This window comes from Neoarius graeffei, chromosome 8 (assembly GCF_027579695.1).
Source record: "Neoarius graeffei isolate fNeoGra1 chromosome 8, fNeoGra1.pri, whole genome shotgun sequence".
Lineage (NCBI taxonomy): Eukaryota > Metazoa > Chordata > Actinopteri > Siluriformes > Ariidae > Neoarius > Neoarius graeffei.
In genome coordinates this window covers 64,035,438-64,057,478 of record NC_083576.1, presented here as the reverse complement: position 1 = coordinate 64,057,478, position 22,041 = coordinate 64,035,438, and the positions used below count along the sequence as shown (strand labels likewise).

At 41.9% G+C, this 22,041-nt stretch overlaps 2 protein-coding genes across 7 annotated transcripts in view; one reads left to right on the top strand and one right to left on the bottom strand.

The window, feature by feature from the left end:
- gpr137 (G protein-coupled receptor 137) overlaps window positions 1–4,736 on the top strand; it is a 14,240-nt gene extending 9,504 nt beyond the window's left edge. For 2 of the 3 annotated variants that reach the window (XM_060928007.1, XM_060928006.1), the window contains exons 3-9: window positions 1,561–2,246; window positions 2,335–2,384; window positions 2,479–2,719; window positions 2,854–3,003; window positions 3,351–3,479; window positions 3,899–4,014; window positions 4,169–4,736. In XM_060928007.1, the coding sequence (XP_060783990.1) occupies window positions 1,875–2,246; window positions 2,335–2,384; window positions 2,479–2,719; window positions 2,854–3,003; window positions 3,351–3,479; window positions 3,899–4,014; window positions 4,169–4,262 (1,152 nt within the window). In that variant the 5' untranslated portion in view covers window positions 1,561–1,874 and the 3' untranslated portion in view covers window positions 4,263–4,736. Of the gene's footprint in view, window positions 1–1,560; window positions 2,247–2,334; window positions 2,385–2,478; window positions 2,720–2,853; window positions 3,004–3,350; window positions 3,496–3,898; window positions 4,015–4,168 lie in introns of those variants that run through there. The other variant, XM_060928008.1, reaches the window with a different exon arrangement.
- syvn1 (synovial apoptosis inhibitor 1, synoviolin) lies at window positions 4,728–22,041 on the bottom strand. Of its 4 annotated transcripts, XM_060928002.1 has the most exons (17): window positions 21,868–22,041; window positions 21,403–21,513; window positions 17,060–17,198; window positions 16,005–16,097; window positions 15,752–15,904; window positions 15,424–15,472; window positions 14,898–15,001; window positions 10,432–10,558; window positions 10,216–10,315; window positions 8,776–8,841; window positions 8,573–8,689; window positions 8,281–8,441; window positions 8,038–8,190; window positions 7,708–7,833; window positions 5,663–5,846; window positions 5,465–5,550; window positions 4,728–5,377 (listed from the first exon to the last, which is right to left on the bottom strand). In XM_060928002.1, the coding sequence occupies exons 3-17, from the start codon at window positions 17,189–17,191 to the stop codon at window positions 5,214–5,216; spliced, it is 1,815 nt and encodes a 604-aa protein (XP_060783985.1). In that variant the 5' UTR covers window positions 17,192–17,198; window positions 21,403–21,513; window positions 21,868–22,041; the 3' UTR covers window positions 4,728–5,213. The 4 variants fall into 4 exon arrangements, with proteins under 4 accessions (XP_060783985.1, XP_060783984.1, XP_060783988.1 ...); XM_060928001.1 differs by lacking the exon at window positions 21,403–21,513; XM_060928005.1 differs by lacking the exon at window positions 21,403–21,513 and having other exon boundaries at window positions 4,728–5,374.

Here is a 22,041-nt window from a genome sequence, read left to right as displayed (position 1 = left end):
CTATAAAACTGACCTTCCTTTGAGCAGATTGAGTTTCTGGAGCATCACATTTGTCTCATCTCATTATCTCTAGCCGCTTTATCCTGTTCTACAGGGTTGCAGGCAAGCTGGAGCCTATCCCAGCTGGCTACGGGCGAAAGGCGGGGTACACCCTGGACAAGTCGCCAGGTCATCACAGGGCTGACACATAGAACACTATTGAACACTATTCACACCTACGGTCAATTTAGAGTCACCAGTTAACCTAACCTGCATGTCTTTGGACTGTGGGGGAAACCGGAGCACCCGGAGGAAACCCACGCGGACACGGGGAGAACATGCAAACTCCGCACAGAAAGGCCCTCACCGGCCACGGGGCTCGAACCCGGACCTTCTTGCTGTGAGGCGACAGCGCTAACTACTACACCACCGTGCCGCCATTTTAAAACTTATGGTGGTAAATAAAAGTGTGACTTTTCATGGAAAACACAAAATTGTCTGGGTGACCCCAAACTTTTGAACGGTAGTGTATGTATTCAGTTTTGTTCCTGAAGTGATACTTAAGCGAAATAAAGGATGAAGCCAAGACAAAAGTGACAGCTGCAAATGTTTCAGGGCCCATCACTGTGGTGTCTGTCTCCTTGGCAATAGATTTGCTTTTATCCAATTGGTTGTTGCCAGTTGTCTGTTGCCCTAATTAGTTGCTCTGTATCTCACCTGGATGCCCGTTGCTGGCAGCATTGCCCTAAAAGTTGCCCCATGTATCATCACCTTTAAAGTGCCATTCCACCATTGGATGTATTCTTTGGCATAAAATACAATATATTTTATGACAACATGACTAGACAGAGAAATCTTTTAGCTTCAAAATGATATATCAAACATAATTTTTTGACAACAACAAGTATATTAATTTTGCGACCAAAGTCACCTACCCTTTTAATTTCCGCGCGGTAGTGAAACGTGATGTCATCGGCAGGTTCCCCTTCTTGTGTACCACGTCACGTGTGACGTGGCACAGATCATCAGCAATGGCGGATAGAACGCGATTTCCACTTGTCGATTGCTGTGCCGATATTCACCATCGACCGTCTCCTTTGGGCATCACTTGCTATTTTCCTTCGCTTCTTTTCCGAAGCTGACAATCGCGTTCTATCCGCCATTGCTGATAATCTGTGCCACAAGAAGGGGAACCTGCCGATGACATCACGTTTCACTACCGCGCGGAAATTAAAAGGGTAGGTGACTTTGGTCGCAAAATTAATATACTTGTCAAATTATGTTTGATATATCATTTTGAAGCTAAAAGATTTCTCTGTCTAGTCATGTTGTCATAAAATATATTGTATTTTATGCCAAAGAATACATCCAATGGTGGAATGGCACTTTAAATGCTCAAAATGGCCAGAAAAATGTCTTGACTATATTTTCTATTCATTTGACAACTTATGGTGGTAAATAAAAGTGTGACTTTTCATGGAAAACACAAAATTGTCTGGGTGTGACCCCAAACTTTTGAACGGTAGTGTAAATAAGTCATTATTGTGCGTTTTCAGAGAGTTTTATCTTTTTCTTTTCCAGGTTTGGACCACAACTTGGTTTGGAGCTGATACTTGGTCCTGAAAGTTTTATATTAACACACTGTGTGTGTCTGAAGTTGTTTGTACTTCAGCCAGCCAGCCATTAACGTAAACAACTTTTTTAGGGCTCAGATCCTAAACATTCCTCGGCTGTCTAAAGGAAATGATTGATCTCTTTGGAGTTAGATTAACCAAAAAGCAAAGTTCAGGCGTTTAAGGGCTTCTCAGAGCTGTGAAGCAAATTTCCTCTGCTTAAGAGTCTGTTTGGATTATAAAATTAAAAGTTCTCATTCCCACTTGGTCTTGGTTTGCATCATGACAGTGACACTCCCAAATTCCAACTCTTCTGTCCCTCCACCTTTCCCAATAAGGCCAGCTGTGGCTCCGTCTGTCCAGCTCGGAGTCACCATACTTTACACTTGTCTGTATGGAGCTCTATTCTGCATAGTGTACATCCAGCTCTGGTTGTTGTTGTTATTCTATCGCCATAAGAGATGGAGCTACCAGAGTGTTTTTCTGTTCCTCTGCCTGTTTTGGGCAGCCCTCCGTACTACTCTGTTCTCCTTTTACTTTGGCGATGCTGTCGCTGCCAATCACCTGCCCACTCCGATATACTGGCTCCTGTATTGCTGCCCTGTGTGCCTGCAGTTCTTTACTCTGAGCCTCATCAATCTGTACTTTACACAGGTAAGGCACATACAAACTTTCTAAAGTATCCCGCTCATTTCTTCTTTGAAAACTTTTTTTTTTTATTTGCATTGTTGTACGTTAACAGGTCTTGCTCAAAGTTAGAGACTTCTTCCATATCGAACCCAGGAAAGGATTGTGAGTAACTACTGTTTTTTTTTTTTAAAAATACATAACCCAAAACAATTTTTTTTTTAAAATAAGGGCCCAATTTAAACACTTTTTCTCTCAGGTACATGGCCCGCTGCATGTATGCAGCCATGAGTGTGGTCTTCTTGTGCGTCAACGTGGTTTGTGCCAGTCTCGGGGAGCGAGGGGAAACAGGCAGAGCTGGGAACAAAACATGGACACTGGTTCTAGTCCGTGTCTTGGTAAATGACCTCCTTTTCATCATCGAGGCTGTATGCCTGGCTACTTTGCTGCTGCTCCTGACCCGATCCTCTCCCACAACCAGCCCTTATTTACACAGTAAGGTAAATAAGTCTTATTTTGTATTAAAGACTCAGGCAGTTGCTGTTATAATAAGGTCAACCTGGGAGCAGGTTTGAATTTACTAAAAGAACATGCTTTGTGTCCACCCACAATTCATTGTCCTCTTGTTTTTCAGGGGACCAGCCTTTGCAGGACCGCTGTGTTAGGAACAAGTGTGATCCTTCTCTTCTTCAGCAGAGCATGTTATAACCTTACCGTACTCATCTTGTCACAGAAGTACAAGGTGGCGTCCTTCGGCTTTGACTGGTACAACATCTCAGATCAGGTATCGAAGCATGAGAGATTTATAAAGTTCAGGCATGATGGAAATGCACCCAGACATTGAACAGGGGTGATAGCGTTCCGGCGCCGCGCCGGATTTCCGGCGTACCGTGGCTGGGGGGAAAAAAAAAAAATCTAGTTCGCCCATTGTCCTGTCATTCTGAGATGCGCAGATAGACAGTAAAGGGAATTCCGAATTCCCTTTACTGTCTATCTGCGCATCTCAGAATGACACAGGACAATGGGCGAACTAGATTTTTTCCCCCCAGCCACGGTACGCCGGAAATCCGGCGCGGCGCCGGAACGCTATCACCCCTGCATTGAATCATGTTCACTCTGGTTTCTCTCAAGGCTGATCTTCGTAATGATCTTGGAGACATGGGCTACATTGTGTTTGGAGCTATTCTTTTCATATGGGAGCTCCTCCCCACAAGCCTGCTCATCCTCATCTTCAGAGTGTCGCGTCCTCCGAAAGAAATGGTTAGCTTTTCTTCTGGTAATAACTGCAGACCTGCTCATTTTTAATGAATTTTGGAAAGGGGCTCCACGTTTTGACATTGGAGTACACGGTTACAATTTTCTGACTCAAATTAAAAGCCAAGAGTCTTTTTCCTCCAATAAAAACTGCAGACGATTGGTCAGCCAACATATGAAGCTGGAAGTGTGTAACTGAAATTAACAGACAGCTCCGTCTCATTTGCAACAATTTTGGCTAGACTCGCTCTTGAAAGAGGCAGCAGTGTACAAACACTATAGCTTCTACTTTTAAAAAATGTGTAAGGTTTTTAGCCCCTGCCCTTTGAGTGCATCTGCATGTTATGTTCTCCCCAGTTGGGGTTGGCACATCTGTAATTGTTTTACACTGACTGTGTCCGCCTGTAAATTTTAATGCTTTTCAGAAGTGTAGTCCGGTCATCAACGCAAGAGCCTCACGCTCGTATTTCTTGGACGATCCACGAGGGATGGATGGAGACACAAGTACTACTTGGTCATATAGTATACGCCCTAATAGCAGGTATCGTGAGTGTTCACATTCTTGCCTTTAGCAGTAATGCTTGAATGTCTGTCTATGTAGGCTACAAACTTTGTATTTTAGCAGTATGCTTTCAAACGGTAGACACACGAGACAGGCTAAATACTAAAAACACACACCACTTTGTTCCGAGCAGCTGGTTTGGCTCCAGTGAGACGACTCCGCTGTTGTTCAACAGGACAGAACAGACAAACCAGCATCACTCCCTCTACTCCACCCCGCAGACCTGACCGCTCCACAGGAGGGTTTTGTGGATTTGACATTGAATATTCTCAGGCAATATTGCATCAGTACCTCAGCCTATGGAGCCTGATGGGTGAAATCTGCACTGAATCCTGGTGCACATGCTCGCACATTCCATTTTCATATTTCTAACTTGAATATAGCAGCATTTTAAGCAAACTTGCAGGTTCTACCCAGTTTACATAAATAAGGACCACTAAAGGGCTTTCCACCCCTCACCTAAACCTGTATAACCTTTTTTTGTACAAAGTTTTAAAAATATGATACCATACTAGCAAAGCTGACACTGCTTAATGTACAGATCCCCCCCCTCCCCAAGACGGAGTTTAAATTTTAAAATGACTAATATGAATAACTTGATCATTTTTGCTTCAGTTGACTTTTCTAATTTAATTGCATTAATATTCCTTAAATGAAGTATTTTTACATTGTCTTATGGAATAAAAAAAAACTGAGTTGAATGATTTATTCTGCATTATTTACAGATTTACCTGAAATATTAATTTTATACAGTATGTACAGTGTTAATTTATGCCACACAATGGTAAATTCTCCCCCTCAAAAGCAAATGAAATCCAGAGCTAGAAATAAGCCAAACAATACAAAAAAAAAACCCCAACTATGTCCATGTCGTGGGCTTGCAGGAAAATAAATCGGTATATTTAAAACAAAAAAATTATGCATGTTAAAAGACTTTACCAGGGGTATTTTATTAATTCTGCACAGAATTAATGTGGAATCCAGTCTTCTATCTGAATCTCCTATACAACTTGATCATTCTTTGGAAGTCTTTACATGCTGCACTGAAGATCTGAGCCCACGGAGAGATAACCAGACATCTCAAGCACCCAAAGTGCCAAAGCAGGGTACGTGAGATGAATTTCTACCGTGTAAAGTCCTTTGTCAAAAACGCATTGCCTGGACTATTAGATGAATAATCAGTGGTCCAGAGGCGGTGTGGTGTCCAGCTTACGTAGGCGGCGACGTCTCAATTCAGCAGCGCTCGGCTCCCCGTCGACCTCTGCCTCCTCTTCCTCCTTCTTCTCGACTCCTGTGGTCGAGTCTGGTTGGGAAAAACCGCTCGCTCCAATGACCGGACCTGCTTTAAGGAGCAACAACGAGTGGAATATGTAAATCACAAAAGGATTTAGTTACAGATATGCAAGAACAAGTGTTAAAGTGCTCTTACTGATGTGTGTTCCATTCTCTTGGCTGGAAGCTTCAGTTTTGCCTGATCCACTCACTTCACTGGTGCTGCTCTCCACTCGAGGAGGACTGGGGATGAGCGGGGGAAACGAAAGGACGGTTAATAAAAATGCACGAGTGTGATTAGTACTTCTGTTGCAGCTGTACAGCATTTAAATTCCTGCAAAAGGCCATAGTGTACCTGAGTGTAGCGACAGTAGTGAGGTAGTGGTGGATGTTAAGCATGGCGGCATCCAGCAGTGTGTGGATGTTTTGAAGGCACTGCAGTCTGGCCTCCAAACCACGGCGGCCTTCCTGCTCCAACTCCCTCAGTTCCTCCTCCGACATCGTGGACAGAGACGGCGGGGGGGGAGGCATGGATGACACTAATGGACAAAGAGAAGGGCGACTGAGCTCAGAGCAAGGGCTGGCACTAACTCCGTTAAACCTAGTTAAGGTCATCCTGAAATCTTAGTAATAGTAGGACCAAAGTAAGCCTTATAGATTGAAACACAATCTTAAATATATTACATACAAGAATGGATGAAGCATTTAAAGGGGTACCAAATATAATATATACAGTTGCTGATGTGACAAAGTAACGTATTAAGTATTCTATCAAATTTATGTACTAGAAAACAACGAAATATCTTGGTAATTGTAAATAATACTTTATACGCTAAACCGCACACGAGTCGCCATTTTTAAAAGACCGTGACATCAGCACTACCCACTGCACTAGCGGAACTCTCCGAAATAGAGGAGATAAGCGTGTAATCATGGCGTCGGGCGCATCAAGTGAAAGTGACAGCTCTGTCGAATCATACGAAGAGATCCCGCAAGACACACTGCAAGCAGGCTATGGCTTAGAAGGGTACCAGTTTGAACCTAGGAGAGGTACTCTCGACTCCGGTGATGAAGAAAGAGAAGAAAGCTCGGATGACGGCGAGGATGAGACTGATGCTGACCATGGGCATGGCGAGCGTGGGGCAGAGCGTCTGCGTGCAGGTGACACGGCGTGGTGCTCGTGCGGAAAATGTAACGTGGAGTTGCTCACGAGTCCAGCAGAATTTATTTGCTGCAATGAGATAGGCACCGGGCGGCACGGTGGTGTAGTGGTTAGCGCTGTCGCCTCACAGCAAGAAGGTCCTGGGTTCGAGCCCCGGGGCCGGCGAGGGCCTTTCTGTGTGGAGTTTGCATGTTCTCCCCGTGTCCGCGTGGGTTTCCTCCGGGTGCTCCGGTTTCCCCCACAGTCCAAAGACATGCAGGTTAGGTTAACTGGTGACTCTAAATTGACCGTAGGTGTGAATGGTTGTCTGTGTCTATGTGTCAGCCCTGTGATGACCTGGCGACTTGTCCAGGGTGTACCCCGCCTTTCGCCCGTAGTCAGCTGGGATAGGCTCCAGCTTGCCTGCGACCCTGTAGAAGGATAAAGCGGCTAGAGATAATGAGAGAATGAGAGAGAGAGAGAGAGAGAGAGAGAGAGAGATAGGCGCCACCCGTGGACTTGCGAAATCATCGCAAGAGGCAGAAACAGGTATTTCACACGTGCTAGTCCCAACCTCAATGAGCCAACACAACTGGGCACATACATACGTCATGTGTTACGCAGAGAAAATGAACGTGCATTCTGATTGGATAAAATTAATATCATGGCGGGCTGTTCAAACTGCGGAAATAGTTTGCTCGAGCTACTTTCAAAACACTATAAATTTCCAACCTCAGAACAAAAAACTTTTGTAAGTCTTGAATAAGGTTCGTTAATGTGTGTTTTATTGTTATATTTACTCTATATATTGCCCTTCGTTCCCCTTTAAGTTTATTCCTCCAGTTCAGTCATTTGACTTATTACCACCAGACAGGACTTATTTCATTCGTTCATTCCTATTCAGTAGCCACTTTATCCTGTAGGGGATCCAGGGTCTAATCCAGAAACCAGTCCATCTCAGGTCATAGTAAAAACTGACTTACTATACACAAAGGCAATTTCACATCCCCAAATCCACCTACTGGTACACTTTTGGCTGATCAGAGGAAACCCACACAGAGTAAACCGTGCTCGGGTTTTACCTAGAGATGGAGACAATACTACCTGTTGCACCACTGTGCCTTTACTAGACATGCTGACTTCTCAGAACTACCTTTTAGGTTGTAAAATAATCATAACCCACATTATGTTTTGAGTATAAAACCAGCTTGGTAGGTTTTGGTGAACAAGTGTTTGCACTGTAGCTGATTCATACTCACTGAAGGGTGGAGGAGGAGGCATGGGCAGCCATGGTGGGGGCATGGAGAAGGGAAATCCAGGCACTCCAGCCACAGGTGCTGCAGCAGCATCTGCACCAGTCTGGCTTGAGCTAGTGGCTCCTGATTCTGCACAATCAGTGTAAAAATGGCATTTATAAAATCTGCTTACAATGATACAGATTTAAAAAAAAAAAAAAAACAACCGACCTCATTGACTATTACACCTGTTCAATTTAAGTGAAAAATATGCCAGATACACTAATGTACTTCTCAGAGGAAGTTGTTTAATTCCTCTTCTAAAGTGCAGTAACCAGATGATAATGCCCTCACCTGCCCCTGAAGTTTGGGTTGCATCTGCACTGGTCTGTGGTGTGCTGGAGGCTGCCTGACCAGCAGGAGGTGCTGCAGGAGGAACTGCAGCAGGGAAGGGAGCCCAAAAAGGGAAAAGGCCTGGTGGGAATTGGGGCATGACACCCTGAGCAACTGGAAAGAATACACACAAAGCATTAAAAGAGAAGGCGTAGAACATTGGTTTAGACTCGTGTTTATATATATTGGAGAGCTGATGTTTACCGTTAGCGGCCGGGGGAGCAGCAGCATTAGCTGGAGCTGCTGGAGCTGCAGGGGGTGCTGGGGCAGCAGGAGCAGGAGTGGTGTTAGGCTGTGATGCACGCAGAACATCCATACGGCATGTTGGACATGTCTGCTGCCTCTGGAACCACGACCGAAGGCAACTGAGACGCATGTAAATATTAGTCAAGTTATCGAACCAGTTGTTTCATCGACACAATCTGCTACCATATGCATCATGAACAGCAAACACTAGGTGAAATTAAGGGAGGGGAAGGAAAAAAAAAGGGGCAACCTTGAGTGAAAAATGTGGTTGCAGGGCAGTTTCTTGGCACCGGTTACCATCTCCTCTCGACAGATGATACACACATTGTCCGAGGCTTGCAAGTCCTCAGGAGTTGCATCCGGGTAGCTGCACAAAACAAAGACCTGTTAAACGCTTTAAATACCAAAATGCATGTAGTCCATGTGCTTAAGATGTTTTGGAAAATCGCTTACAGTGTGTTCATGTTGCGAATGGCTCGTCGAGACATTATGGCATCTGTTACAGCCTTCTTAAATTGCCTGGGATGGAAAAAGAAATATTTAGGAGTTAGAGTTAATTTAAAAAAAAGTGTACACACACAAAATCCCTATTTGAATGGAACTGCCATGTGAAGTTGTTCTTTGTGCGAGCTATTCTGAGTCTCTCAAACATTTAGTTACCACAAATTATATTTCAAAACTAACTGTGGTCAAACAGGCAACATCTGCCTGAAACCAGCACAAACATCCATTTGGAAAAGAATAAAATTAGCGACAAAAACAAAAGCAAGAGGTAATTTGGGCTGGGATCTTCTCAGGGGCTGGGGGGGGGACAGGGAAGAGGAAAAAAAAAAAAAAAAGCCACACACGTTTTCAGTCCAACACCACCTATAATAGTGTAGCGGCTAACATGAAATTTTCACCAGAATATTTCACTTGGTGAGCAAAGCATGAAAATTGGCACACATGTAGATCAAACCATACTGTTTCCAAAACAATCGCTGGCCATCGCGATTTCCGCCGTTTTAAAGATGGCCGCCGCCGTTTTCAAAATGGCATCATTTTCAACAACCAAATTTCCGAAATATGGACATACATCTTTATCGTGGTTGTTTTTTTGGCCGGATTTTCACAATTTTAATGTAGAAGGCTTTGGTTATTATGTGAGTGAAGTTATAATGACTATTCTTTCAAAATAATTCAACCTGGATCAAAACTGCCCAGGAGCATGATAAAAGTTTGATTCAAAAGGGCAACTAAGAAACTGTTTTATATTCTCAAAAGAGTAAATTGCAAACACTACCAGGGCACAATGGTGCAATTTATTGCCGTTAAACTCGGCATAGGGTTCAGTGTAAGCTTTGTTCATTATTGATACAAAGTCTCCCAAATACATTACGATCCGCCCCGTATATACAGATCGTGATGTCGTATCCGAATTGACGGAGTGTGCCAACGCGGGAGAGCCAAGCCAAGAGGGACGGGGCTATTTATATAAAAAAAAAAAAAAAAAGTCTGTATTTCTGGAACGTCTTGCACATGCGCGTTAGTTTTGTACAAAATAACTATTATGGCTATGGGGAGTCATATTGAGGTAGATATTAGCAAAAGAAAAGAATTTAAATTAAAAATGGTACATATAATAATAAAACTAGTAGGCGAAAACTGTAAAAATGACACCATTTTGAAAATCATGGCAGCCATCTTGAAAATGGTGGAAACTTGAGTGGCCAACGATGATTTCTGGTCAGGTACATGCAGACAAAGTTTCATGCAAAATTTGGTGCTTTGCTCACCAAGTGAAATATTTTACCAGCTATCCGCTCCACTATAAAAGGTTACTTTACCTCAACTCCCCATCCAAAAAATATCAGTAGTACACCAAATTCAGAATAAGATTTCATATTGCCTCACCTCATTGCAAGGTACATGGGTCGAATGGCAAACAGGGGGAAGGTGTGCACTTTGATCATTATGGTCATGAACGCCATGTACAGCAGCACCTTAATAAAGCCTGAAATGAGGTTTTTAATAAAAGGTTAGAAATGAGACCAGGTGTGAGGGTGTGTGAAGACATCTACATTTTTGTGTGCCACAACCGTTCAAAGAAAAAAAAAAAAAACATCCCACCTGTAAAGAGCTCTGTGTAAAGCATGTAGACGGCTTTATTTTCCCACGGGTTCTCACTCTGGAGGTCAATGGTGTGCAGGGTGTATTTAATGAAGGTGGTGAGAACCATGGTCATCAGAATGGCGTACTGAAAGGTATCAGAGTGAGACAGAAAGCAAGGCAGAGAGGAGGAGTTAATTTTTCTAACATGACCTGTACACGGACACACGAGAACAAGAGCTTCCCAAACTAGGAGTCGTGACCCCACATGGGGCTGCTTGAGTTACGAACAGGATCATGAGAGAACCTCGTCTTTTGTTTCATTAATTTATTTTACCAATTAATATTAGAAATATCAAAAGATGTATGCGTGCTAATATTGTGAAATGTGACTGGGAGTCAGACAAGCCGTGTTTAAATTAATGCGCCATTTTAGTCTTTCAATATCCTGTGATAGCGTAATCCATCTACAACCCCGATTCCAAAAAAGTTGGGACAAAGTACAAACTGTAAATAAAAACGGAATGCAATGATGAAGTTTAAAAATTCCATATTTTATTCAGAATAGAACACAGATGACATCAAATGTATCATTTAAAGAGAAAAATTAGGTGATTTTAAATTTCATGACAACATCTCAAAAAAGTTGGGACAAGGCCATGTTTCCCACTGTGAGACATCCGCTTTTCTCTTTACAACACAGTCTGTAAACGTCTGGGGACTGAGGAGACAAGTTGCTCAAGTTTAGGGATAGGAATGTTAACCCATTCTTGTCTAATGTAGGATTCCAGTTGCTCAACTGTCTTAGGTCTTTTTTGTCGTATCTTCCGTTTTATGATGCGCCAAATGTTTTCTATGGGTGAAAGATCTGGGCTGCAGGCTGGCCAGTTCAGTACCCAGACCCTTCTTCTACGCAGCCATGATGCTGTAATTGATGCAGTATGTGGTTTGGCATTGTCATGTTGGAAAATGCAAGGTCTTCCCTGAAAGAGACGTCATCTGGATGGGAGCATATGTTGCTCTAGAACCTGGATATACCTTTCAGCATTGATGGTGTCTTTCCAGATGTGTAAGCTGCCCATGCCACATGCACTAATGCAACCCCATACCATCAGAGATGCAGGCTTCTGAACTGAGCGCTGATAACTTGGGTCGTCCTTCTCCTCTTTAGTCCGAACGACACGGCGTCCCTGATTTCCATAAAGAACTTCAAATTTTGATTCGTCTGACCACAGAACAGTTTTCCACTTTGCCACAGTCCATTTTAAATGAGCCTTGGCCCAGAGAAGACGTCTGCGCTTCTGGATCATGTTTAGATACGGCTTCTTCTTTGAACTAGAGAGTTTTAGCTGGCAATGGCGGATGGCACGGTGAATTGTGTTCACAGATAATGTTCTCTGGAAATATTCCTGAGCCCATTTTGTGATTTCCAATACAGAAGCATGCCTGTATGTGATGTAGTGCCGTCTAAGGGCCCGAAGATCACGGGCACCCAGTATGGTTTTCCGGCCTTGACCCTTACGCACAGAGATTCTTCCAGATTCTCTGAATCTTTTGATGATATTATGCACTGTAGATGATGATATGTTCAAACTCTTTGCAATTTTACACTGTCGAACTCCTTTCTGATATTGCTCCACTATTTGTCGGCGCAGAATTAGGGGGATTGGTGATCCTCTTCCCATCTTTACTTCTGAGAGCCGCTGCCACTCCAAGATGCTCTTTTTATACCCAGTCATGTTAATGACCTATTGCCAATTGACCTAATGAGTTGCAATTTGGTCCTCCAGCTGTTCCTTTTTTGTACCTTTAACTTTTCCAGCCTCTTATTGCCCCTGTCCCAACTTTTTTGAGATGTGTTGCTGTCATGAAATTTCAAATGAGCCAATATTTGGCATGAAATTTCAAAATGTCTCACTTTCAACATTTGATACGTTTTCCTATGTTCTATTGTGAATACAATATCAGTTTTTGAGATTTGTAAATTATTGCATTCCGTTTTTATTTACAATTTGTACTTTGTCCCAACTTTTTTGGAATCAGGGTTGTACCTCCATTATACAGACTACCACTGTGTCTCAAATTGCTTACTTATGTACTACTTTATACTGTTACTGAGTAACACTAACTGGTTGTCCTATTACAGTAGTGTTGACATTTAGTGTCTACACTTTTAAAAAAAACTCATGCTGGCTTCAAATCTACCAAAAACTGTATTGTGGATTTTCTAGATTAGTAATTTAATCTAAGCTCAGTTTTCCATTTGAAATGCAGCCCAGCACATCATCATAGCGAGGGTGAAAGGTTGTAGGAGAGACTGAGCTCTTCAATGTGTTTCACTTCACTGTGCATGAAATCACTCAACTGAAACCTGTTGGACTAAAATATTTTGGTTCCAGCATGCCATCTAGAGAAAGCCCCTTTTAAACCAACCAGATTCGCAGAAGATATGCAAATAAAATTATAAATGCCACTTATATTAAAGGGGCCAACTCACCCTTCCCACAATCCATTGTTTTTGTTTTGAAAGCATGTGACTGCTATCTGATAGCTCTCTGTGCAGCAAAGCCTCCGCAAATTCAGTTACAGATTCCTTTAAAACTCAGTTGTGGATTTACTATATTTTTATTATTTACCGTTTGATCTCAAACGTATTCAGAAAGCAAGAAACTTCACTAACTTTTGACGAGGCACTGTTAATTGAAAAGTGTTCCAGGTGACTCCCTCATGAAGCTGGTTAAGATAATGCCGATAGTGTGTAAAGCGTCGTTAAGGTAAACGGTGGCTACTTTGAAGAATCTAAAATATGAAACTTTTGAACCACAAAATCCCATACATGTTCCATATGTCATTTCATAGTTTTGATGTCTTCACGGTATTGTTGTACAAATGTAGAAAAGAAGTAAAAATACAGAAAAATCTATGAATGAATAGGCGTGTTCAAACTTGACTGGTACTGCAGATACTTTTTAATAAAGTATCTTCAATTTCATGGTACAATTTAGGGATGTTAACCGATGACCGTTTGACCGGTGGTTGACCAAATCAACGTTAACCGGTTAATTTTTTTTTTGGTTGTCGGTGAAAAAAAAAAATCAATCAATCGTTTTGAAGCTGCCGATTTTGGAGAGGAGAACCTGGAATTCTGTGTTTGTAAACACTTGGGGCATGCCATGCGGTGTAAGGACGACAGCTGACAAATCAGAAACACCCATTCAGTCATGTCCCGCCCCAGTTAAAGACAGCTGACAAATCAGAAACACCCATTCAGTCATGTCCCGCCCCAGTTAAAGACAGCTGACAAATCAGAAGCACCCATTCAGTCATGTCCCGCCGCAGTTGAACATAGCTGCCACCAGTGTTGCCAGATTGGGCGGTTTCCTGCCCATTTGGGCAGTTTTAAGTGGATTTTGGCGGGTTTTGAACATATTTTGGGCTGGAAAACGTCAGCAATATCTGGCAACATTGACTGCCACTCAGCGAGAGAAAAGTGTAGACACAGGCTTTTTAGCTTACAAATTACTATTCTGTTTTTTTTTTTTTAATTATTATTAGAAGGCACATCGAGTTTAGTCCTGCCTTGGCCAGTGCATTCTGAAAGTATGTTTCGGTCTGTAGCCAACAATGCATGTTATTGAAGATCATATCTCTCCACACAAACTAAAGGCGCAGATGCCGACTTTTTCACGGCTTTTTCATGGACTGTAACGGCATTTGCTTATGTAGTAATTTTAATACAGAATTTACTCTGATGAAATTTTTCAGACATTCCAACGCCCCCCCTAAAAAAAAAAATCGGATCTGCACGAGCCGTGAAAAAGGCGCGCCGTTTGCATCCCTGTTTAAACTCATAGGTTAACCGACTTTAACCGGCTAATGAGGCTCGGTGGTCGGTCAAGATTTTTTTTTAGTTTTCGCCATCCCTAGTACAATTTAAGATCTATGGTCTAAGTTGTTACAGATGGTTTTTGGAATATCGCTAGCATTGAAAATGGCGCCTTACTGCTTGGTGCAGAGGATTCTGGGAAGGGTGAGTCAGCCCCTTTTATGATGCTTTTGCACACACGCAAAATATTTTGTCACCTGTAAACCAGGATGCTTGGCGCCGGGCCGCATAACACGACACTGTGTGACACAAGTCAATGCAAGGCACATTTATATTTTAAAAAAAAGAACCTTTTTTTTTTTTAGTCACTTATGTTACCAACATAATGCTACAGTTCTCAATTATAACACACACAATTAGCAAATGTGGTCAAGGTGTGCGGTCACAAAATTCATAAAATGTCCGATTAGTATTGTTTGCCCCAAAAGTTTGAGAACCCGTGAACTAGGGCATAGTACTGGGATAAAACCAGGATTTAAAAGCATCCCTGAATTTTCCAAATTAGTGAACAAATTATTTCAAAAAGGCGTCAGTGTGAAATAAGGTCTCTTCAGGCGAATTTGTAAAAGCCTGCAAGAACCTCGAATCACAAACAAATCACCTCAAATCCGAAGACCAGCTGTACTGACGCTCCTCTGGTGATGATGCTGTGGCAGGCGTGATTGACGAATAAGAAGTCTAGTACTCCTAGCAACACCATTAGAGCTGTGAGGGAGGATTAAGAGAAAAAAAAAAATCAACAGCTGAGAAAACATGATGCAATATCAAGAAAACTTCCAAATAAGGTCGCAAAGCATTGTCTACAATTCTAAGACCAGGTGCAACCTCAAATTTTGCATAATGCTGAAAATAGAAAAGTAAATATGCCTGTAACCTGGGAATAGTTCAAAACGGTTTCAGTTTGTGTGATCACATTCAACCGACACTGCAACGTTACAACTATAAAGTATTAACATGCTGAACTAGTGTGCTGGTTTAACTGGTAAAAGACGGCCATGACATTTGAGTTTTAAATCCTCGAGCGTAAAACACTATCAGCATGCACTATATGTTGGCGATCATATAACCCAGAGCTGCTAAAACACCACCTTTGCTAAACAGTTGCTATTAATGCAATTTATACTCACAGAGAACTCTGAAGTGGAAGACCCATGAGATGTTTGGACTCCTTTCCATCTACAAAAAATAAGGACACAAATAAAAGAAACAAGTTCAAGCAATCATAACTACTGATAATTTTATAGCATACTTAACTGAGGGTGAAATTTCAGTGCTTCACATAAGTATCAAGCATTACCAATCAAATCTACAACCACTCATGAATTACAAAGCAGATAAACAAAACATCTAAGGACCTGTACACTGTTTCAGAATTTTAGCTGGGCATAACACATGCATCATCCACCAATAAATGAGCCTCAGGATTAACGGGATGTCTGAATAACATTTACATACAAAGTCCACTCTGTCTTCAGCCAGCCAATGGAAGCACTTGAGGAAGAGCAGCAGAGTGAAAAGGGCCACAAAACGGGGGGAAAAGTCGTCCCTGAAGACTGTAAAGGCTAAGCAGGTCTCAGTCACTGCATACCAGGAACGCTCGATCAGGTGCTGGTGGATGGAGGGACACAAGGAGAAATACAAGACTCGTGGATTACCTGTGCAGAAAAACCTCAGGCTAAATGAGGACGTGCTTTAAACAGATGCATACCTCCATCTCTGCAGCTCTCAGCTGGCCAAAGAAGACCTTGCGCATGAACTTTCCCAGCAGAAAAACCAACACAAAAGCCTGTATATATAAAACCTGCCAAAGAGACCAGACTGATATTAAAATGGTGTATGCACAGGACGCAGGATCTCTACAGAAGTTCATGGGTCAGAGAGACACAAACTAAGCTACATTATGCTCGAGATTCCAGCAGACACATTTTAGCAATCCAAGTTACACCAAATTGCATTTGTTAAATCAAGCCTTTGACATTTAATGTGCTCAGAGTCTAATCATCATTCACGTTTAAAAGCAGACATACAGAAACACCATCACTCTTCTGCACGACCACAGTTGGAGCTGATCTCTAAAGTATAGCAGTCTTAAAATTATTACTTGCCACACTGTACGAAATGATCCCATTAAACTCTTGGCTGAATTCTAAAACAGACTGCGTGCTAAAATATGTTCTCCATGTCAAGATCCTCTAACAAGACCTGCTATTAAATAAATAAATTAAATAAATAAATAAAATAAATAAATAAAATAAACAACATACATTCTGGTTACAGCAGCAAGATCAGGGCTTGTGTAGAACATGGGATAACCAACAGGAACATTTCTGTCCATTAGCATATTCCGTTTATGTTTCTTCACGGCTATGGAATCTGGACTGTAAAATCCTGTGGCATTTAGACAAATGCTATAGCAACAATCACACTAGGAGGAACACATGACACTGCCAGAACTTTGCCAGAGCTGTCGTCAGTCACAAAGCCACCAGTGAAAGTGTCAAGTTATGCAATCCAAGACCGCCAAGCTCGACTTGGCACCCAAGAACTCTCATGACAGCAAAAACAAGCTAGCTTGACTCCAAGTAAAAAACAAGTCTGCTCTGCATGTGTTGCTGCTGTATCTGTCCTACTTGACAAAGTAAGTAGCACCGATTATGAAAGTGTGCAATGAAACTGTAACCAAGTAATTATAAACTGACGAGCACCTTCACAATGAACTGTGTGATAAAAACAGGAGCGAGTGAACGGTTTGGATGCACTTACTGCCATGCTCGGACTGCTTTTGGTGAGGTATACAACTGTCGGATAGAACTGGTGCTTGAGGAAATAGGCATGAGCCACAACGGCACCAGTCAGGGCCAGACTAGTAGCTGTTACCAAAGCTGCTCGTACCATGTTTGCACTGCAAGAGGGAAATGAAACAAACAAAAAGACAGACCTCAGTTAAACTACGCAGGCTTTATACATTTATGAACCTTTGACATCATTAGTGATCAGGCTCAAAAGGAACAGTGTGGCCATTTTCACCTCAAACAGCATGAACCACTGAGTAATATAAAAGAGAAACCTATATCTTGACTCAAAAGGTGAAAACGTCGACTTAAAACAAAAAGTAAAAACACACTCAAGTCTTTCCTTCACACTTAACTGCATCTGTAATGTCTTCTTTAAAACTGTACCAATAAAAATAAAATATTTACAACAGAAATGTCCTAAAAAGCTCGTTTCCTGCTATATATGATATGGTGTTATGATTATACATATCATGTGTTATTTACAAACCTCACTAACTAGACTGGAGACATCTTAACCAGCTTCATGAGGTGGTCACCTGGAATGCTTTCCAATTAACAGGTATGCCTCACCAAAACTTAATTAGTGCACTAGTTTCCTGCCTTCTTAAATGGGTCTGAAATCAAACAGTAAATAATAAAAATATAGTAAATAGCCCTATTCCACAACTGTAATAATCCATATGTCAAGAACCGCTCAGCTAAGTAGACTAATGATATCCATCATAATAAGACATGAAGTCAAGTCACTTGGGCCTAACTTGCGACCAGTCCCTTGATAGTGAGAGGGCATTGTGGACAAGAAAGTAAAAAAAGTCCAATGCTAAAATAAAGTTTCTTTCTTGGCATGCTAACGGTGTTAGCAAAGAAAACGTTAATATCGGCCCTTATACAACATCATTAAGACTATGCTTGTACAGCTTGGTATTCTGGGCTGACTAAAAAGTTCAAGCAAAAATTGCAAGTTGCACAGAATCGGATTGGACGTTTCATTTTGAATACAACGGCCAGAACGCATATAGGGGATGAAGAATTTAAGCAGGTAAATACGTTGCCAGTTGAAGCACAAAACATCCAGCTGAAGCTGAACTTAACGTTTAAAGTTCTCCACGGTAATGCACCAAATTTTCTTTCAGCTTTGTACAAAATGCCTATTGTTTTAACACAAGGTCAAGTGGCACTTCTCTGCAGATACCTCATACAGTAGATCCTTATGGTGCTTCTACTTTTTTGTGCACGGGTATCAAGGCCTGGAATGCTCTTCCAGGCCATATTAAATCCATAAATAGTTTAGTCAATTTTAAGTCTGCAGTTAAATTTTAGCTTTGTAATCAACTCGTACACCAGGAAAAGAACACATTTTTAGCTTTTGTTCCTTTTCATAACTTTTGGTATCGTGTGTGTGTGTGTGTGTGTGTGTTCTGGCGCAGCATGGCACGGTGGTGTAGTGGTTAGATTAGATTAGGTTAAGTTAGATTAGATTAGATAGAACTTTATTGATCCCTTTGGGTGGGTTCCCTCAGGGAAATTAAAATTCCAGTAGCATCATTACAGGATAAACAATAGAAGTAGAGAAAAATTTCTAGATAAATTAAATTAGGTATTTGCATATACAAATAAGATATGGGGGGGGGGGGGGGGGGGATCTAACAGAAGAGGTATTGCACATTGTCCAGTATTGCTTTTTGTCAGGCTAGGCTACTGCTCCTTCCCGTCCTCCTGTTACCCCCCCCCAGAGAGGAGTTGTACAGTCTGATGGCGTGAGGGACAAAGGAGTTTTTAAGTCTGTTCGTCCTGCACTTGGGAAGGAGCATTCTGTCACTGAACAGGCTCCTGTGGTTGCTGATGACGGTGTGCAGAGGGTGACTGGCATCGTCCATGATGTTCAATATTTTGTCCATAGTCCTCTTCTCTGCCACCGTCACCAGAGAGTCCAGCTTCATGCTGACCACAGAGCCGGCCCCGCTGATCAGTTTGTCCAACCTGGATGTGCCCTTCTTGGATGTGCTGCCCCCCCAGCACACCACGGTGTAAAACAGGACACTGGCAACCATGGACTGATAGAATATCCACAGGAGTTTCCTGCAGATGTTAAAGTACCGCACCATCCTTTAACACCATCGCCTCACAGCAAGAAGGTTCTGGGTTCGAACCTCGTGGCCAACAGGGGCATTTCTGTGTAGTGTTTGCATGTTCTCCCCATGCCTGCGTGGGTTTCCCTCACAGTCCAAAGACATACAGATTCGGTACAATGTAACTGGCGCAAGCTGTCGTGGTTTCCCAGCCATAATGTACGTACATATATATCTTGCTATGGCAATGCTAATTAAATCAAAAAATTAAATCATAAAGCAAAGTTCTGTGATTCCAAGGACCACATTGGAAATAAGGATTTTCATGTGTTATCCTGGTTCTTAATGTCTTTCATATATTTGTTATACGTTTTACATTATTTACTGAATAAATCAAGAGTGACTTAATTAAAGAAAAAACAAGACACTGAAGTAGGTGGTGTCCAAACTTTTGACTGGTACTGTGTGAGAGTAAGAATATACATAAACACAGTGGTGCTTGAAAGTTTGTGAACCCTTTAGAATTTTCTATATTTCTGCATAAATATGACCTAAAACATCAGATTTTCACACAAGTCCTAAAAGTAGATAAAGAGAACCCAGTTAAACAAATGAGACAAAAACATTATACTTGGTCATTTATTTGAGGAAAATGATCCAATATTACATATCTGTGAGTGGCAAAAGTATGTGAACCTCTAGGATTAACAGTTAATTTGAAGGTGAAATTAGTGTCAGATGTTTTCAATCAATGGGATGACAATCAGCTGCAAGTGGGCACCCTGTTTTATTTAAAGAACAGGGATTTATCAAAGTCTGATCTTCACAGCACGTTTGTGGAAGTGTATCATGGCACGAACAAAGGAGATTTCTGAGGCCCTCAGAAAAAACATTGTTGATGCTCATCAGCCTGGAAAAGGTTACAAAACCATCTCTAAAGAGTTTGGACTCCACCAATCCACAGTCAGATTGTGTACAAATGGAGGAAATTCAAGACCATTGTTACCCTCCCCAGGAGTGGTCGACCAACAAAGAGCACTCCAAGAGCAAGGCGTGTAATAGTCGGCGAGGTCACAAAGGACCCCAGGGTAACTTCTAAGCAACTGAAGGCCTCTCTCACATTGGCTAATGTTCATGAGTCCACCATCAGGAGAACACTGAACAACGGTGTGCATGGCAGGGTTGCAAGGAGAAAGCCACTGCTCTCCAAAAAAAACATTGCTGCTCGTCTGCAGTTTGCTAAAGATCACATGGACAAGCCAGAAGGCTATTGGAAAAATGTCTTGTGGACAGATGAGACCAAAACAGAACTTTTTGGTTTAAATGAGAAGCGTTATGTTTGGAGAAAGGAAAACGCTGCGTTCCAGCATAAGAACCTTATCCGATCTGTGAAACATGGTGGTGGTAGTATCATGGTTTGGGCCCGTTTTGCTGCTTCTGGACCAGGATGGCTTGCCATCATCGATGGAACAATGAATTATACCAGCGAATTCTAAAGGAAAATGTCAGGACATCTGTCCATGAACTGAATCAACAGAAGGTGGGTCATACAGCAGAACAACGACCCTAAGCACACATGTCGTTCTACCAAAGTTAATGTTTTGGAATGGCCAAGTCAAAGTCCTGACCTTAATCCAATCGAAATGTTGTGGAAGGACCTGAAGCGAGCAGTTCATGTGAGGAAACCCACCAACATCCCAGAGTTGAAGCTGTTCTGTACGGAGGAACGGGCTAAAATTCCTCCAAGCCGGTGTGCAGGACTGATCAACAGTTACCGCAAACGTTTAGTTGCAGTTATTGCTGCACAAGGGGGTCACACCAGATACTGAAAGCAAAGGTTCACATACTTTTGCCAGTCACAGATATGTAATATTGGATCATTTTCCTCAATAAATAAATGACCAAGTCTAATATTTTTTGTCTCATTTGTTTAACTGGGTTCTCTTTATCTACTTTTAGGACTTGTGTGAAAATCTGATGATTGTTTTAGGTCATTTATGCAGAAATATGGAAACTTCTAAAGGGTTCACAAACTTTCAAGCACCACTATTTTCAATAAGCCTGTCTTGAGAGCAGCAAAAGTGGAAAAACACTTTAACTCAAACGTCCAGACGAAGTTTTTGTCGCTTCTTTTTTTTAAAGTATGCACATTTACACACATTTAACTGGATGAAGCTTCACTTACATTAACAATTCAGATTTTTTTCCGAATATAAGAATCTATAATCTGATAAATACTCACTGTGATGTCAAAACTGACTGTCTCGCCTTAAGTAAATCCACACCCACTGCAGCTCGACAAGATTAAAAGCTTCTTCCTGTTCTTATGGTCAATATCTTAGAATTGGTAACACTAGATAAACCAGACATTCGGGAAAAAATAAAATATAATATAAATTGAGCTCTATTCTCAGGTGTCAGCTCGCTTTAGACATGCTGTTTGGTCCAGCTGCTTTCATATTAATTATGCTAGCTAGCTAGCAGCTAAACAGTACGAGGCCAAAAAATAAAATACTACAAGAGGTTTTCGGAAGTAATAATGAGTTAAAGAAGTTAATTTAACTAAATGTAATTATCACCCGGCGACAAAATGTCTCTCAGGCATTACGAAAGTGGTTTATTTCTACCTCAGCGTGAATTAGCCACACAGCTAACCAGGCTAATCCTGCTAGCTCCTGCAGTGCGGACTGACTGAAACTCCTCTTACCGCCCGCTCGCGCTTCACAGAGTGGCCGCCGGAACCGACACAGAACCTACACGCGCGTCTGTCTCTCCATCCAACCGACACATATAAGGTTCGCAGGAATAATCAGGCGATTACGTGTTTATTTTTCGCTTGCTCTTCAAAAGGCCACCTCACTTCCGCCGCTCCTGCGTGACG

Bases quoted from the DNA above. Each gene is read 5' to 3' on its own strand.
- syvn1 (XM_060928002.1), bottom strand. From the start codon at position 17,191: ATGGTACGAGCAGCTTTGGTAACAGCTACTAGTCTGGCCCTGACTGGT. The intron at 10,559-14,897 runs GTGATTTGTTTG...GATACCTTTCAG, and splicing joins AGCTGGTCTTCGGATTTGAG to TACGCCATTCTGATGACCAT. The intron at 5,847-7,707 runs GTGAGTATGAAT...TTTGTCCATTAG, and splicing joins GCCTCCTCCTCCACCCTTCA to TGTCATCCATGCCTCCCCCC.